The sequence below is a fragment of the Carcharodon carcharias genome, chromosome 2 (genome assembly GCF_017639515.1).
Source record: "Carcharodon carcharias isolate sCarCar2 chromosome 2, sCarCar2.pri, whole genome shotgun sequence".
NCBI lineage: Eukaryota > Metazoa > Chordata > Chondrichthyes > Lamniformes > Lamnidae > Carcharodon > Carcharodon carcharias.
The window spans coordinates 201,279,408-201,297,322 of NC_054468.1; the positions used below are offsets into that span (position 1 = coordinate 201,279,408).

General features: G+C 45.0%; 1 protein-coding gene across 2 annotated transcripts in view; it reads right to left on the reverse strand.

Moving 5' to 3' along the window:
* epas1b (endothelial PAS domain protein 1b) overlaps window positions 1-17,915 on the reverse strand; it is a 159,498-nt gene that overhangs the window by 71,711 nt on the left and 69,872 nt on the right. For both annotated transcript variants that reach the window (XM_041209970.1, XM_041209963.1), the window contains exon 2: window positions 8,621-8,811. In XM_041209970.1, the coding sequence (XP_041065904.1) occupies window positions 8,621-8,811 (191 nt within the window). The remainder of the gene's footprint in view (window positions 1-8,620; window positions 8,812-17,915) is intronic.

The following is a 17,915-nucleotide window of genomic DNA, read 5'->3' on the forward strand; positions in this document are numbered from 1 at the left end:
TGTGAGGGCTAGAGAGCTGTTTTTTGTTTCCTTGTTTTTATTGTAACTGGAACAAAGTCCCAGAGCACCCAAGTGGGCTGGTTCAGCACCCGAAGTGCTGAGTCCGGTTTGCAGAGCAGGTAATTTTTCTGACTCTGCGCTCCTGACCCAGGAATGTAAATTCCGCCCTATGTGTCCCGTTAGCCACATCCTGCCACTCCGTGGTGTAGCAGCATCATGGAGCAATGGAAAACCAGCTGTGTTTATAATTCATGTTGAAATAGTACAGTTAATGCAGCATCTGAAAATTAATTTTCCCCTATCATTTTCTATTCCTGGTGTATCAGTGCTAGTCATGTTCATGGATCATGGATTAATCTCCACATTGTCAAGCTATTTAAACAGCAACATGTCAAGTTGTGCATGGTTGGAAAGTAAAATATATCATTAATGGATTTACTTTAAAGTCAAAAGTAGAAACTAATGCATTATCACTTTGATGGTAATTTCTGAATTTCATTGGAGAACAACTGTTAGAAGTCCTCATCACACATAAATAGGTTACCTCATGTAAGACTGAATCAAGAGCTTTTCAGTATCAATGAATAAGGTTTTGAGCAGTTGACTGAATTAAGATTCCTGGGCCTGAATCTTTCGCTCTTCGGGACGTGCGATCGGTGGGCCCAAGAATGGACGGAAACGAGCCCTCGACCGCGATCGGCCCCCAACCGCGATTTCACACTGGCTGGCCAATTAACGGCCAGACAACATGAAACATGCGCTGAGAAAGGCTCAGCACTGCGGGAAGAGGGTGGACACCGACACCACCATAGGTACCAGTGAGCTCTCTGAAGGCAGACAGCTGCCTCAGGGAGCTGCAGACCTCTACAGAATAAACAAAACAACAAAAATGCTGCAAAATATGTCCATTCAGCACAGTCAAGAACCTGAAAGCATAACTCATAAAAACCAGTCCCCAGATATTTCTTTTTATTTTCCCCAAGGGGATTTCATTCCGCCCTGGATCAAAGTTTGAGCAAAAATGTAAAGGCCGCCTGGCCAACTGGCTCGTCCGCCAACCATGTAAGTGTACGGGCCACAAAAAATCACTTTCAATTGCCTCCTTATATTGGGCTTAACTGCCCGCTTAATTGTTGGTGGGCGCGCTTCCAACTGCCATGTGCGCCTGCTGATTGAGATATCTTGCGAGTACACAATGGTATTGGGGTGCTCACCCGACATCATCTCGCGCTATTTCACAGCCAGACGACTTGGGCACGCGGCTGCCTGTGGGACATAAAATTCTGGCCCTGGAACTCTCAAACCCGCTTTCCTTTTGCCCCTGAACTCATTATACAATTTAACATTAACAGTGCACAATAAACTGTGTAAACACAAACAACATTTCATTGACAAATTTATAAACAAAGTTCCCTGGTGCCAGCTACACTCACTCATCGTTCGCACTGTAATGGACAGAATGATTTTGTGGATCAGTTCATCATGCTTCCCTTTTACTTTCAATTCTCTTTTGATTTGTCTTCACAAGGCAATCTTTGGGAACATAACATTTTGTTTTGTTTCACAAAGTACTAATATATGTGAAAATCTTCATCTATTTTACTATTGTTTCATTGAATTATTGTATGAAATGTCTTTATTGTTTGTGGTTAGAGAGCAAAACAAAAAACAAAAAAGTACTGGAAACGAACAGCAAATTGGTCAGAATCCAAGAAAGGAAAGCTAGACTATGAACATCTGGGCCGTTAACTATCCTTACCCTTCTATTCTCCGCTGCCCACAGCCTGTCCCATAGAGGGGACTGTTCACATTCTGATATTATCCATCCATGCCATCTTAGGTCTTCCTTGTACACATTTTCCAGATGTTTTGCCTTGCATTACCTCTATTTCCAAACACTCCCCTCCTGTTCATATCACGTGATTCGCTGTATACATTGACCATTTTATGTTTTATTTACAGCATTTTCAGTTTTACTTTTTGTCCTCACTTTCCGAACAGATCCGGAAAAAGACAGAGTGAGATTACTGATGAGAAAACTTGATTTCAGCGTGGAAGAGGAACCAGAGATCAATAGACACTTAAGAACTTTATTTAACCTCAACATGGGTCCTGAGGTCTGCCCAAGCCATACTGGGTGAGCTGGCATGGAAGGTGTAAGGGCAAATGGTGGTGGCGGGGGAGCACATGGGTGGTCATGAGTTGACACTAAGTTGGCATAAGGGCTATGAAGGGCCATGGGGTGGGTGAAGGGTTTGAAGTGGTGTGGATTGGCATGGATGGGCATGGGAAGTATGTGGGGTGGTGAGAGGATGTGAGGGGTGAGGACTGGAGGGCTGACTCCTGTTTTATTCATTTTTTGATATCTTCTACAAAGTGCCGGAGAACCGAAGTAAGCATTCCTCCCAGCCTATCTCTGTAGCCAGAAGTCTCTGAACTCTTTCCCACCATGACTCCCATTTTCATCTGCACCCCCATACCAAAAGTCCAAGTGTCTGGGCACTTTTTCCTTGGTTGGGTTTCAGGAGCTGGGAATTGTCCCAAACCAGAAGCAAAAATTCAGGCCATTGACTCCTCCTTTGTGAATGTTCAAAACTCCATGTTAGAATTATTTTTAAAATTATTTTTTGCTGACAGTTCAGTACAGTACTGAACAAATGCTAGATTGTTGGAAGTGCCATCTTTTGTATGAGGCATTAAGCTGAGGTACTATTTTTCCTCTGAGAAGGATGTAAAAGATCCCATGGTATTATTTCAGAACAGGGGATTTCTCTGCAGTACCCTGGTCAATATTTATGCCTCCACCTGCATCACTAAAACAGACCATCTGGTCAAGAAATTATTGCACTTTGACAGATTTTGCTGAGTGCAAATTGGCTGCTGTGTTTCCTACATTACAACAGTAAATACATTTGAAAAGTACCTAATTGGCTGTAAAGTATTTAGTGATGTCACTATATATATATATAAATGTAGGGTCTTTCTTTTTTTACTTCCTTTTTTCACATTTGTTACTGTTTTCCCTTATTCAGGAAACCCCATAAGTGGAGGGGAGGAGTGGTTTTATGTTTGACCCAGTGTGGCGGGAGGTCCTGGGAAGCCCAGATTTCCGTGCATGCTGTGGAGTTTTAACTCAGAAGCCTGAAGGAGCGGATTGTCAGGGTTGGGGGATGGGCAAGGAGACAAGGTCAGAGCCTCAGGTGAGGGAGTATCAGGAGAAGCCAGAACAATCTGATTGCGTGGGATTGGCGAGGTGGGTATGCTAGATCCAGCACTTAACTGGAAATATGCTCACTTCCTCGATTCAACAGTCCTTGCCTCCCTGTAGTTACCGGCTTTCCTTGGAAGTCTCATTTGTCAGTGAGTTCCAGAGCTAAATTTGCAAAGGTGCATAAATATGAGGAGCGCAGCCTCAGTATAATATTTAAATTACCAATTTAAATTGATTTCTGGGAGCAAGTGGGCTACCTGCGCCCCTATGTACCAGATGTAGCTCGGTTCAGTGACAGAAATCAGATTATTAACACTTTAACTTCCCACCCAATCCAGCTCACCTGTTTTGGGGGTTAAAATTTACCTATACTGTCTAAACTGAGATGGTAAGCAAGCATCCTAAGTCTAGGTTTTCGTATACACTTCAATGAGAGATTGTGGGCAGAATTTAGCAGGTGGTGGGGTTCCCTACCCAAAGAATCAGTGGGGAACACATCCCACCACGACCCCCCTGTACCTCATCCTGGCCATGCTGTCCCGCAGCCACCTAACATTCGAAGAGGTATTAATTAGTTGGAGGTGAGACTTCCAGCCCTCATTTGGGTGGAAGAACTGGCTAATAGAGCTGCTGGCTAATCTGACTGGGCCGCTGCTGGGACTACAGGCAGTCCCTCAGATCAGTTCCGGATGCCAGGATGCAGGGAAGTACTGGTGCAGGTGAGGAGGGGTGAGGGTGGGAGAGGGTCATGGTGGGACAGGCCCAAGGGGATGGGTGGGGGGAAGAAGGACTGGGGACCTTAACAGACAGGCTGGGGGGAGGGAGGGAGCAGACTTAGGCGGGTTTCCTGATCAAGAAAGGAGGCCCACGGGGGAGATGCAACCTCAACTTTCCCACCCAGGCCCCACGTAAGGTAACTTACTGGGCTTTCCCCTTCCCCATCCCTGACCTCCTCCCATCGGCCACAAAATTGAGGCCATGTGGGTAACGGCCCTTAAGTGGCCATTAATTAGCCACTTAAGGGTCCCAACTGGGGGCAATTAACAATCATGCCCTTGTAAGATTGAGGACAGGTTGGGCCAGTTGGGAGGGTGGCAGTAAGGCAAACCTGCCGGGGGCAGGGGGAGTGGGGGTGGCATAAAATTCTTTCCTATGGAAAGTCGTAACAGCAGTGTAATTTGAAGTATTTTTTGATTTTCCCTTCTTCTCCCCTGATTGATATGTCACTACCTCAAAGCACTCCACCTTAAACTAGAAACCCACTTTGTGAGATATACCTAGCCTAAAGCTATGCCTTATTACAGCACCTCACTACCTTATTGGGCTATCACAAAAAAATACACTTTTAAAACATAGGCCCTGATATCAGTTATTTTTCTCAAAGATATGAATAATATACAGTGACTGGCCACAGAGAAAGAAAAAAATCTCTTGTTATCTACTGATTTGGCGCCATAAAGGAATTCAAAACCTAGAGATAATTCTATTATAAGCTGTTTAAAATCAAAGATGCAGGCTGGGAAAAGTCCTGGGGTTAAATCGTTTTCATTATCTTTATTAGATTTCTAGTCTCAGAGATAAAATGTGTAATTTGTATTGATATAAAAAATAAATCAGCAGAGGAATTGCTGGTATTTTTCAATTATAGTCCTGGCAGTATGAGCTAAGTTACAATTCCCTGATTTACCGGTAAGCAAAAATCGTAAGACATTTTAATGGTTTTCTTCTAAAAGTTCTAATTGGCTGTTAGATTGGAGCACCAAAATGCTGCACCACGGTGCTGGGACCTGGGCTTGCTGCCCCAGTCCTCCCACATACTTATGTACTGACCATAACCACATACCAGCCTGCAGGTGCTAAGTAGAGGCCTGCAGGGAGGGAGGTGAAAATAGAGGGAGAATCACCTACATGCAATCATCACACTTTTCAGTGCCCCGTTTAGAATGATAGAGGCTTAGCATTACATTGTGCATACTCCTCTCTCTGGAGAGTGTAAGAATTATAAGCAAAGCAAAACATTTCAGTTGTCGCCCCATTATCAAATATCTTTCATAATTTTGGTAATGCAAGAAAGAGAAAAGCACAAGATGTATTTTAAAAAGCAGCCTTTCACTGCTAATCTAAGCTTGACAATAATGTTGGCAGGGAGGGAATGCTAATTAAATAAAAACTACTGTAGATTTCAGCATATAACACACACCAACCACCACTTTTATAACACAATTTGTGTGCATCACTTGTGAAGAGTAATTTTCTGATTTATTTGTTTACTTATTGGGGGTAATGTTGTGACCTTCGGAGTAGGCACAGGCGGGGAGGTACCTCACATTCTGACAGCACTTATCAGGAAAGAGCAGAAACAGTGCCTACAACCTTACATCCAGTGAGTTCGATGGAAAAAAGAATCACCGGCAGCCTATCTGGAAGATTTTAATTTTTCTGCCAGTGGACAAAGGGTCCATACAATTGGAAAATTTCCATCACAATTATTTTGCTACAAAATTACCTCTGTGGTATGCACCTGATTTCTGCATCTATTTTCAAATATGAAATAGTCTGTTTTATGCGCTAAAATCACTTAGCTACAAAATCTTTACTGATAGAATCATAAATGGGTACAGCACAGTGGGAGGCCATTCAGCCTGTCATGTCCATGCCAGATTCTGGAAGAGCAACTGACCTCGTCCCATTCTCCTGCCTTTTCCCTGCAGCCCTGCAATCTTTTTCATTTCACATAGATATCCAATTCTCTTCTGAAGACCTTGACTGAGTTTGCCTCCAGCAGAACATTCCAGATCCTAACCACCTGTAGCATAACAAGGTTTTTCCTCACATCACCGTTGCTTCTGTTGCCAATCACCTTAAATCAGTGTCCTCTGGCTCTCATTCCTTTCACCAACGGGAATAGTTTCACCCTATTTACATTGTACAGGTTTCCAACCTCTCTACCAAATCTGCTCTTAATCTTCTCTTCTCCAATAAGAGCACCCCTGCTTCACCAATCAATTCATGTATTTGAAGTTCCTCATCCCCAGAATCATTCTTGTGCATCTTTTCCAACTCTCTCAAATGCCTTCACATCGTGCCTAAAATGCAGTGTCTAGAATTGGACACAATACTCAACTGATGCTGAAGCAAGGTTTCATACAGGTTCACCATGGGCAGAATTCTTCATTTGTTAGGCGGGCGCGTGCCTGACCTTGGTGAGCGTCCCAATGTCATTGCACACTCATGCGTTATTTCAGTCAGCAGACGCGCGCAGGAGTTGGCAGCACGCCTGCCGACAATTATCAGACCTATTAAGGCCATTAAAGATCTAATTGAATGAAATTTTTCGCTCGTCCAACCTTATGGTTGGCGGGCAGACAAAAAGGCCAAACGGCCTTTGCATCTTTTGTGAAACCTCATCCACGGGTGAGTGGTTAAAAAAAATTTCTAAATTTTTAGACTAGTTTGTAACATGTCCCCTCATGTGACAACATCATGTGAGGGGACATGTTATTAATATTTTAAAAATCTTTATTTTTCATTTTCAAAAATCTTCATCTCCCAGAGGCAGCTCTGTGCCTCAGGGAGCTTTTCCTGTGTGCACCTGCACGAACTTCCAAGCTTGCCCTCCCCATCCCTCTCCCTCCACACAGGCAGCGCTGAGCGATGCAGCCTGCATTTCACACTGCAGCTCTTCATTGGCCCACCAGTGTGAAATCATGGTCGTGGCCCAATTGCGGGTGGCAGTTGACTTCCCAACCGCTCCCGCTTGCCCCCAGTGAGCCTACCCAACGAGGGCAAAATTCTGCCCCATAACTTCAGAAATAAAAACAGAAAATTCTGCAAATATAAAGCAAATCTGGTAGTAGCTGTGGAGAGAAATAAGAGTTAACGTTTCAGGTCATGACCTTTCATCAGAACAGGTCACAACCTGAAACCTTTACTCTGTTTCTCTCCATGATGCAGCCAGACCTGTTGTGCATTTCCAGCAGTTTCTGTTTTTATTTCACATGTCCAGTATGTGCAGTATTTTGCTTTTTCATCATAAATTCCTTGCTTTTGAACTCAATGTCCTTACTTATGAAGCCTAGAATCCAGTACGCTTATTAACCACTTTTTCAACCTGCCCTGCTACCTTCAACAACTTGCACACATATATCTCCAAATCCCCACTACACCTGCACCCCCTTTAGAAGTAGGCCCTTTATTTTACATTGCCTCTCCTTGTTCCTTCTACCAAAATGAATCACTTCACACTTCCCTGCATTAAATTTCATCTGTCACTTGGGCTTCAACTTTGGTGACAAGGCTGTTATGTAGCACTTTATCAAATTCCATTTGGAAGTTCATGTTCAACACATCAACTGCATACTCTCATCAAGCCTCTCTGTAACCTCTTCAAAAAAGTAAACTAAAGCAAGTTAGTTAAACATGATTTGCTCTTCTTTTCCCCTTTATTGTTTCATGGGATGTGGGCATCGCTGGCAAGACCAGCAGTTGTTGCCTCATCCCCAACTGTTCTTGAACTGAGTGGTTTGCTAGGTCATTTCAGAGTCAACCATATTGCAGTGGGTCTGGAGCCACATGGAGGCCAGACCAGTTAAGGATGGCAGATTTCCTTCCCTAAAGGACATTATTTAACCAGAAGGGTTTTTATGACAATCAATAATAGCTTCATGGTCACAATTACTGAGACAAGGTTTCAATTCCAGAATTATTAATTGAATTTAAATTCACAGCTGTCATGGTGGGATTTGACCGTGTCCCCAGGGATAACTAGTCCGGTGGCATTACCACAACACCACCATACAAATTTGTATTGGCTTTCCTCAATTAATCTGTATTTGGCAAAGCGGCTATTAATTTTACCCCAAATTATTGTGGCTAAGAGCTTTCCCAACACTGAGATTAAACTGACTGACATGTAGTTGCTGGCTATTAGTTGGCCAGCCAGTGTGAAATCGCGCTTGGAGCCCGATTACGGGTGGCAGACCGTTTCATGGCCACTCCCGGGCCGGTCTGCCACGCCAACCCAACGAGGGGAAAATCCTTCCCTATGCTACAGTGCTCCTGGTTCACCAACGACACACATCAGAAAATTGGAGGAGGAAAGGTCTTGCATTCCAGCAACAGATATTGGGAAAACTGCATGCTTCTCCCGATCTTCTGTCCTCTCATTTTAATAGGTGAAAAACAAGTGGAGTGGCACCAGAATTCTTGATCTCTGCAAAAAATTTCTCAACCAGGAGCACAGTTCATTAAAACTGGGCTCATAATATACAACCAGCTTGTGATGGGATTCTGTGACAGAACAAAGTTTTGCACTGATATATAATGGAGTTTACTTTTAACCTTAATTTATTTTGTATTATCTTAACTGTGCTTTGTAATAATTAAGGATTCTTTTCTTGTCAATCTTACCTGAACTCAAAAGTTTGCGGGTACGTAAGAAACTAATTGTCAGGCGCATGATAGATGCTTTGTCCAGGTGCGTACTGACATTATGTGGTAGTGGCAGCTGGTGAGCCAGCTCATAAAACACTTCTGTCTCTTTGCTCCTTCTGCACCTTGCTGCATCCCTCGATTTCTCCTTCCTCCTCTCCGAGTTACTTCTGAAAGCAAATATTGCAAGTTTAATTAAGGGCTGTCAAACAAAATCCACACAACATCACAGTAACATAAATCAGGTATATTTAATTATGTAGACAGAAGCTTCTGTCAGCTTATCCCAAAGTCCAGAAATAACAACATACCTGCAGGTACCTCCAGGCCACCCAATCTTCACCTACCAATAGTCCACCCTCTGCCTCCCCTGGGACCTAAGCTCAAATTGATGCCATCAGAGGGTGGAGTTGACATCTTCATGCCCCCAGATGCTTCAACCCCTAGTTCACAACCCACACATTAAAATTATTCGCTACATGATTTTGTACAACTTTTACCTGATGGCCATGTAACTTGAAAGAGAAGTTGTAAATGGGGAACAAAAATAAAAATAGCTGGAAAAACTCAACAGGTCTGACAGCTTCTGCGGAGAGGAACACAGTTAACGTTTCGAGTCCGTATGACTCTTCATCAGAACTGAGGAAATATGTACGATGTATTCAATTTTATTTTTGTAAATGGGGGATGTTGGTCTGCCTCAATAATCAACTCAAAACTTTTTTGTGATATTTTTCTTTGTGCTAAATCAAAATCATTGTAAAAATGTCTATGGTTAATCTTGTGCACAGAAGAAACCTTCACACAGTATGCAATACTGGATTTACATTCACAATGTATTCAATTTTATTAGTTCCACGATGTGTTATGAATGTTTGAAAAAAACAGTAGGTTGGGTTTAACGCACCTCTGCCAACAGGTTTGAAGGTGGGGGAGGGGGATCATTAAATCCAGCAGGCGGCCTGCCCACTCTCCCTGCCCCCACCGCAATTGTCCGAGCATTGAGGATGGCATCAGGCAGCCCACCTGCCAGCGAGCGGCCTTAGTGGACACTTAATGCCTGCTTAATCCGACCACTGCCAGGATTTAAATGGCAGCAGAAATGGCCCACATCAAGCAGCCAGGCCAGCAGGGTCTCTGCTTGGGCTACTGGTGGGTGGGGAGGGGGGTCCTTCTTTAACAGGACCTCTGGCCCATCAGAGGGCTCACTTCAAGTTTTTACCCAGTCCCCCCAGTTTGCCCCCCTTCCTCCTTGGCCTCTCAAACCCCAATTCCCCTCATCGCAGCCTGCCAGCTTGGCACCCGGCAAGACCACAAACACATACCCAATTCCTGTCAGACGCCGGATACCTCTGTCCCAAAGTGCTGGAGAACTGCTTGATTGCCTGGCAGCTCTCTGAAGTGGGACTTCCTGGTTCAGAAGGGCAGCAGTCCCATCTCCAGCCTATTAATGGCCAATTGGTGTTTAAATGGCTGCTGGACAGCTGCTGTTCCCCTCAGCAGGCTCTACCCTGAATTTTTAGTGAGGGGTGGGCAGATAATCTGGCCTCGTATAATTCAGTCCAACTGGTTTTCACTGACAACAGGTGCGATCAAGCCAAGTGCCAAACTAGCACTTTGCACAAAATAAGGAGAGTTGGTGCCAAGTACTGGAACACGTTTACCATTTTGGATAGATTCAAGTACTCCCAAGAGTCAGATGTGGATTAAAATATCCTTCTCTCACTCCCAACATATTTTTAACCCCAACCTCAGAAAAGCACCTCCTATTACACGTGATTGAATATAAGCATTTTCCACATCTGCCATCTTTATAGCTTTCCAAATTAGTTTGACAATTTAGTGCTGGATTATGGATAGCTTTACATTCTGTGTTCTTACCCATCTGGAGACTAAGACTAACCAAGCATTATATAAAGAATCCCCAGAGAAAGGCATTATTCTGGGTTGGATTTAAACCCAGGTCAAATAACCAAACGTGACAATGCCACAAAGTCTCTGTACAGTCAAATCCTTGACATCAAATCAATGGAATTGTTAATACCAGTTTAGGGCAATTATCTTGGGATGCAATTATCCAAGATATTTACTAAATTATCAAATTCTATTTTGGCTCAATCAGTTTTTCAATGTATAAAATCTAGTTCCAAAAATATATCTCAAAAGTTATCCTATGAAATAAATGGATTAGCACTTCATGAGAGAGGATTTTCGATCAAATGCATCCATTAGTAGTATCTCATTACAGTGGCCAGATCTCACCTCCATGAAATCACAATATTTTTTCTTTAATTTTAAAACTGTGATTTGCCTGACCTGTGAACTCTTGCTAGTGACACTGGAAACCTGAAATTGGAAAGTCTTCCCTTACGTCCCAAGAGCCTCAATGAGCACAAACCTTCACTCAAATAGTACATTCTTTCAATTTTAAAAGTAGCCTCACAAAAGATGGCACTGTTGACTAATTTTGCTCAAATTTACAAGAACACTAAAGGGAACGGAGGTAATACCAGCATACCAAATTTAAAATTACAGAAGGTAGCAAATTTCAATGAACCAGGTAAACACAATTCTTACTTAATTAGTAGGGTAAGGATTAGTAGTTGCCTGGGGATTTTAACTAAGCAAAATGGTCCCTTTTTCCCTAAAGTATAAATTTTTGGATAATTAATTCCATTGGGGTTTATTTAATAGATAATTATGCAAAGTGAGAAAACTACTTCTTAAACACCTTCTATCATTAACATGATGTTGTAATCTTTCGGTAGTTTTCTCACTAAGGGTTTTAATATCCTTTTGAGTCACTTGGGCCCATCACCAACACCCTACAGCACACTGCTTTCAGAATACTGTTTCTTTCTACTCATCAAATCAGTGAACAACAAACCAAATGATTTGAATGACAAAAATAACCAAATTTGACTGTTCCGATGTCAGCTGCAGCCATGATTAGTGCTCACTCCTAACTACCTATTTTTTAATATGTTATACACTGTATGTCTAAAAATCATATTTATTAAAAATCTTATTTATTGTGGAATCACTGAAACCAACAAAATCTAATTAGTACTGCATAAAGCAATATGAAATTTACATTTGATGAATATTCAAAATATTCAGGGTGACACATATGTCATGTAATTAAAATAATTGCTGATGTAGGTTGACATTCTGCTACTTCTTGTGCTTTAACACTTTTAAAAAATAGCATTTTCTTCAGGTCTGCTTAGCTCCTGTGTGACATGTTTTGAACGGAGAAAGGACCTGAAAATTTTGTGGCTAATAATCCCACCCAGTATCCACTGAAAACCTTTCCTGTACCTGTTTCCTTGGATCTGATCTCTAGCTGACATGCCTGTATTTCTAATTTCTGGGTAGAAATTAGTGTGTTAAAGGGCAGCTGCTGTAAGTCCCAATTAAAGGACAGAGAATTGTATTGCAGGAAGGCCCATGATGTTGAGACTGGGGCCTCATTAACATAATAGGGAATCACATGCCTCAAACAATGCCCAGCTGCAGTTCACTGGCTCCAGCTGGCAGAAGGTTGGTCAGCTGCTGGTAGAAGGTTAGTTCCAGAGGAAGACCGATCACAGCAGGAGGGAGAATCCAACATGGAAGCAGCCTCCATTAATTTTACAGAACCCACAGGGGCACTTCTGTTCCTCCTGGTCCCACAAAATTAATTTGACACTTGCCTTTCTGGGAGAATTCCTCTTGACCATCAGTTTTACCGAGCACAGTCTCTAAAACAGTGTGCCCTCAAAATTGACTTAATGTCTATCACAGGAATCTGAATTGTGTAATTAATGAGATTTCCCCTGAACTCAGGCCGGTGCATGGACTGCCCGGCATGAAATGCCTGTGAAGCAACAAGTTGGCAATAAATCAATCATTCTCGATTTTATCTCTGCCACCTCAACAAGTCGCAGACTGGGGGAGGAATGCCGACATCAAGGCCCTCACACAGTTTGAAAATAGAGTCATTCAGCGATGATCTGGACTGTTCCTGTGCTGACGGTGAGGTCGGTGCTGCTCAACCAAGTGAGAATCCAGCAGTGCAACATTCATCAGACAACCATGCTGTGAGTGAGTTCCTCTGTTCCGCAGTCCCCTGCCATGCACTAATTATCTCTCCTTGCTTTCTCAGGCACATCAGGGAAGCAACTGGGGTGGGGGGGATCCATGACCCAAGTCCTCGACTCATGCCCACAAGGCACCTCGGAAGAAGAATCTGATGTCACCCTAATTGAAGACCTGCCACAGCACTCACCCACACCCTCCACCGGCAGGGACTTCCCAGGCTTCTGGCACTCGGAGGACAGCAGGAGGCCAGAAATCTGCTGAGTCCAAGTCAGATGATGAGCCTCTGGACTTGGTCGTACCTCAGTTGCTGGAGCTGAAAAGGCAAGCTTGGCAACATCAGGAAGGGATGTCCGCTGCACTCCTCAGATTGCAAGGCACAATGTAGGTTTCAGGTGAGGTGACAGTGCCGGCGTGCCAATGCACCAAGGTCAACACTGGTAGGATGGCGACCACCATGGAGACCTTGGTCCAGAGCATCGGCCCTGCACTGCTGCGTGGGCTGAACTCCATCGCTGATGCCATAGTTGGCCTCTAGCAGTGGCAACACGAGAGGGGTGCCAGGCAGCTTGATCTCACTCCAGCTTCCCCTTCACTTCAAGGAGTCATCCAGGGGCCCTTGGGCACCCATAGGGAGGAGGATCAGCAGGTGTACCCACTGCAGCCATCCACCTAGGTGACTCTGGGAGTGTCTGGCTCAACCAAATCCCCTCTTCCTGTGACCCCAGCAGCTCCAGCTCCACAGGCCGAGGAGGGTGTCACTACCATGCAAGCCAGGGCTCTCCAGGTCTCAGCTCTCCAGAGGACACCTGTCAAGGTCATCACAGACAGGGCATAGCAGTCAGTAGGCTGCCTCCATCTCTGCAGTGGATGTCCGGGGACCACCAAGACAGGGTTAGGAAAGTTTAGAAGGTGTGGTTGCACAGCCTGGGCATGGATGTTAATCACTTCTTCTTAATGTTCACTATTGTAAGTAAGCTCCCAAGAATGTCTCCTTGCCTGTGGCTCCTTGTTATGATGAGCAGTGTTCATGTCACTCAGATGTGAAACCTTGGTTCCTGCACAAGATAAAGGCAGGTGTCTCAGTCCGGGGCTTCTTCCCTGTGCAGTGTGCAACCTTCAGACCAAAGTGATAGTCCGGCTTCACACTCACTTGACACATTAGTGATGCCTGCACCTCGACAGTGCTTGTCATTGCTGCTAGAATGTCACGGGCAGGTGTCACAGAGTTCAGTCATTCTCTCTGTGTTCTCAGCACCGTTGAGGTGGGGTTGGCCCCCACCTCTTCAGCATCTATGACCAGTGATGCTGTGCTCCTGAAGGGGTCAGGTGCTGAAGGTGAATTTAAAGTTTCATGGTTGCATCTCCATAATATGACCCTGATCACAGAGCGCAAGTGAGCTGCCCTCAGCCAACCAGGAGTCAGAAGCTTTCAGAGGCTATGTGAAGATCTATGAAGTGTCCTCACTGCATGTCATCATCATCCTCCCAGGATCTAGCAATTATTAGGGTCTCCACTGCATCTCCATGACATGAGCCCGAGCACTGAGGGTATGTGAGCTGCCATCAGCCACACAGGAGTCAAACATTCATAGATGCAAGGAGAAGATGTCATGACAGTCCTCACTGCATCTCGTCATCATCTTCCATGAAACATGCAACATCAGGGCCTTCTGACCACTCCTGCCTCATCTGGCCAGTGCAATGGCCCCTCGCCGGCATCCTCGCCTCTGAAGACCTCATCATCGGCATCCCCTTCGACATCCTCCTCATCGGAGGAGACGTGCAGCTCCTCTTCCCATTACAGCACTAAGTTGTGGAGCATGCAACAAGCTACAATGAAGCACCGACATCCACTGTGGACTGTATTGCAGTGCTCCACCAGACCTGTTGAGGCACCGGAATCTAATTTTCAAAATGCCTATCCTTTGCTCCACGAAAATCCGGGTAATGGCATGAGCCTGATTATTACATCGCTCTGCTGCAGCCTGAGGCTGCTGCATGGGTGTCATCAGCCACATCCCCTGTGGGTAGCCTTTGTCCCTGAGAAGCCAACCCTGCAGCCTCTCTGGACCCTGGAAGATGTCAGGGATCTGAAACCTACTAAGGATGTAGGAGTCATGGACGCTCCCTGGGAATTATGCTCAAAACTGTAGGATTCGATTGTGGTGGTATCAGACCAGCTGAACAATCAGTGTGTGGAAGCCCCTGTGGTTAACGTAGTTGATTGCTTGTTGTTACAGCGAGGTAAGCACCATGTTAGTGCAGTCAATGGCACCCTGCACCTGTGGAAAACCAGAGATCTGTGCAAATCCCAGCGCTGTTGCTCCCTGGCTTTCCTGATCCCAGGTGAAATGCACAAAGTTCTGTTCCTTTGCGAAGATGGTGTCTGTGACCTCCTAGATACACTTGTGCACGGAGGCTTATGAGATCCCACACAGGTCACCCATGGAGCCCTGGAAGGAGTCATTGGCGTAAAACTTGAGCTTTCACAGTCATTTGCAGTGGATGCCCTCCATGACTCTGTGGCACCAAATCCTATAGCAGGGGCCATATGTGACCAACCAGTTCCCTAGACATGCGCAGTCTTCAGCAACATTGGTTCTCGGACATTTGCAGAAAAGACATGCGTTGTCTATAGGCCCTGGTTGGTCTCAGCTGCGGATAATGCTCACTTTTGACAGGCGTTTCCAAATGTGTGGCCTCTTCCCTCCCCCCATACTTCCCTCCAAACCCCAGCATGTGCTTGAGTCCTTCCTTCAGTCTGTGCTGCCTTGCCCCCCACCCCCACCCTGGCCTCACCCGCACTGGAGCCCTTGCTCCGGCACCACACTGAAAGCCAGCCAGGAAAAAGTGACTTGACTGTGCCCCACATGAATCTGCAGCACTTCTTCCTCGATGTCCTAGGGCCGATGCTCATGAGTGCTACGCAAGTTTGCATGCACTCAGCTCCATGTTCCCCTCGAAGTTCAGGTCGCCAGGGGCACATCTTTTAAAGGCAGTCATTAAGCATGTGGTTCTGAAGTCACACTGATGTGGGCAGTAAATTTGACGTGCAGGGATGATTCCGGCGAGCGGGGCTTGTAACGAGATGGTAAAGTATTGAAATTAGGCTCCCAATGTGTGGTGGCGAGAAAGGCGACCCACCATTGACAGGTTTCATGATGACACATATTGTCAACTTCACCCAACCCTCCACCCCGCCTGCCATGACTTCCGACACCAACTGGTCCGGAAAACCCCAGCCACTGTTTCATGTTGGACCACTGGCAGTACTGGCCAGCTGCTATTCCATAGCAACAGTGCGTGAAACGTGAGTATTTTTACAGTGCTGTCCTGAGGAAACACATTAAAAAACCCTATCTGTCTGTGGTGTTGGTGTACATATGACTATTGGGGAGTGAGTGAGAAGGAGAGAAAAGATATATGAAATGGCTAATGCCTGCCGATAACTTGGATTTAAATACTGGGGGCCCCCCACTGTAAAAGTCAGAGGTGAGCTCACTCCTGCTTGGCTAGCTCACCCTGCAGCAATCTAATGACCGTTGGCCTGTTAATTGGCACAGGGCAAGACTTACACCCCCATCGTGGGAGAATGTCCTGCCTCCGAGAGCTGCCAATCAGTCCAGTAACTTTCACTTCATGGTTGGTGAGGGGCACAGGGATGGGACCTCCTTTGTAGGCCCCCTGCAGTTTTATAGTCCCAGCAGCACCCCAGAAGCAGTGGCCACTGCTGGGACTGTATTCAGCCTGCAATAGCGATCATCGATAGAGCTGCATATCAATGTAAACAGGCAGGTATAACTGGGGTGAGGCTGACACACTCCATGAGGGGATGACAGGGATGGGGTTGGCCACGGTGGACAAGACAGAGGGGAGGAGAAACACATGGTTGGGAAGATTTTGGTCGGTGCACCTCCGATGAGAACAGGGGGCCCATAAAGGAGGTACGCTCGCCATGCCTCTCACCAGCCATGAAGTGAAAGCTGCCAGACTACACACTTGGTGCTGGCCCGCTGAGGGTTAAATTCCAGCAATGGCAGGAAGAGGGCATTAATTGGCCACCTAAGACCTCAATTGGCCCATAAGCAGACAGGCCTCCCAACGCCTCCCATGCCATGGGTGAAATTGCAGGTAGGCACCAGGAATGGTGCCCATGGCATTGCACCCAATTTAATACCCCCAATCTGTCAACCCATCCCCAGAAGGCATAAAATTCCACCCTTGGTGAAGGCCTGTAGCTTTGCCTACTCTTACCTCTTTGCTGCTGTTATAGGCAAAGTTTATTGAGTTTTCTTCAACAGAGTTAATAGCTGTAACCTCTTATTCGTGTGTGTTTCTTTGTATTAGCTGCCATTCTGAGTACTTTCACTTAGCTTTCTTTTCAATTATTGGTAATTACTAACTTACCAAAGCACACAAAGTAACATGTATGATACCTCACGTACATTACAGAATTGCTTTTATTACAAATTGTGCTGTGCTTTTCAGTGGATTTAAGGACACTACCTAATTGGTTCACCCACGTGCAGTTGCTCCAGTGCAACTGACAGCATCACACATGTACATGTTCTATGCAGGTGCATTTCAGCAAAGCTCAGTTTCACTGCTCGCACAGTTGGGCAGGATATCACAGGCAGACGAAATAGTAATCCCAAACCTGGTGATGCTGGTAGGAACTGGTTATATATGCCATTGCAGGTGCCAGATGAAATATCCTCTTAAGGACAGCCAATTGCCGATAAGAGTGCTACATTTACAGTATGTGCATGTTGCCAATAGTACACTTCCTATCAGAGGCAATATTCTAAACTAAATAGGCTACTTTATTACTGTACACCTGCATATTATAGTTATGTTTTGGCAGCGCAGTATTAAAGGAGCCAAAGGTTATTCAGTGGAATGGTTTTTGTTGCAAAACTGAATTATAATCTCCCAGGTGACACAACTCATGAGAGCACAGATATAGTAATTGTATTTCATTGCAAGACTGTTAATCAATGCACTACAGTAACCCATTTGCTGGTAATCTATGAACCACATTCAGACACACCCAACAATAATGCAAAAAAGTTTTAAAAGGAACTGCAAAACACACTCGGACAAGAATTCGAACATTGCGAAACACAGGAGTTGTGTGAAGCAGAATTTAATGTAATTAATGCAGGTTCAGCCAACCTGTTGGGGAACTGGT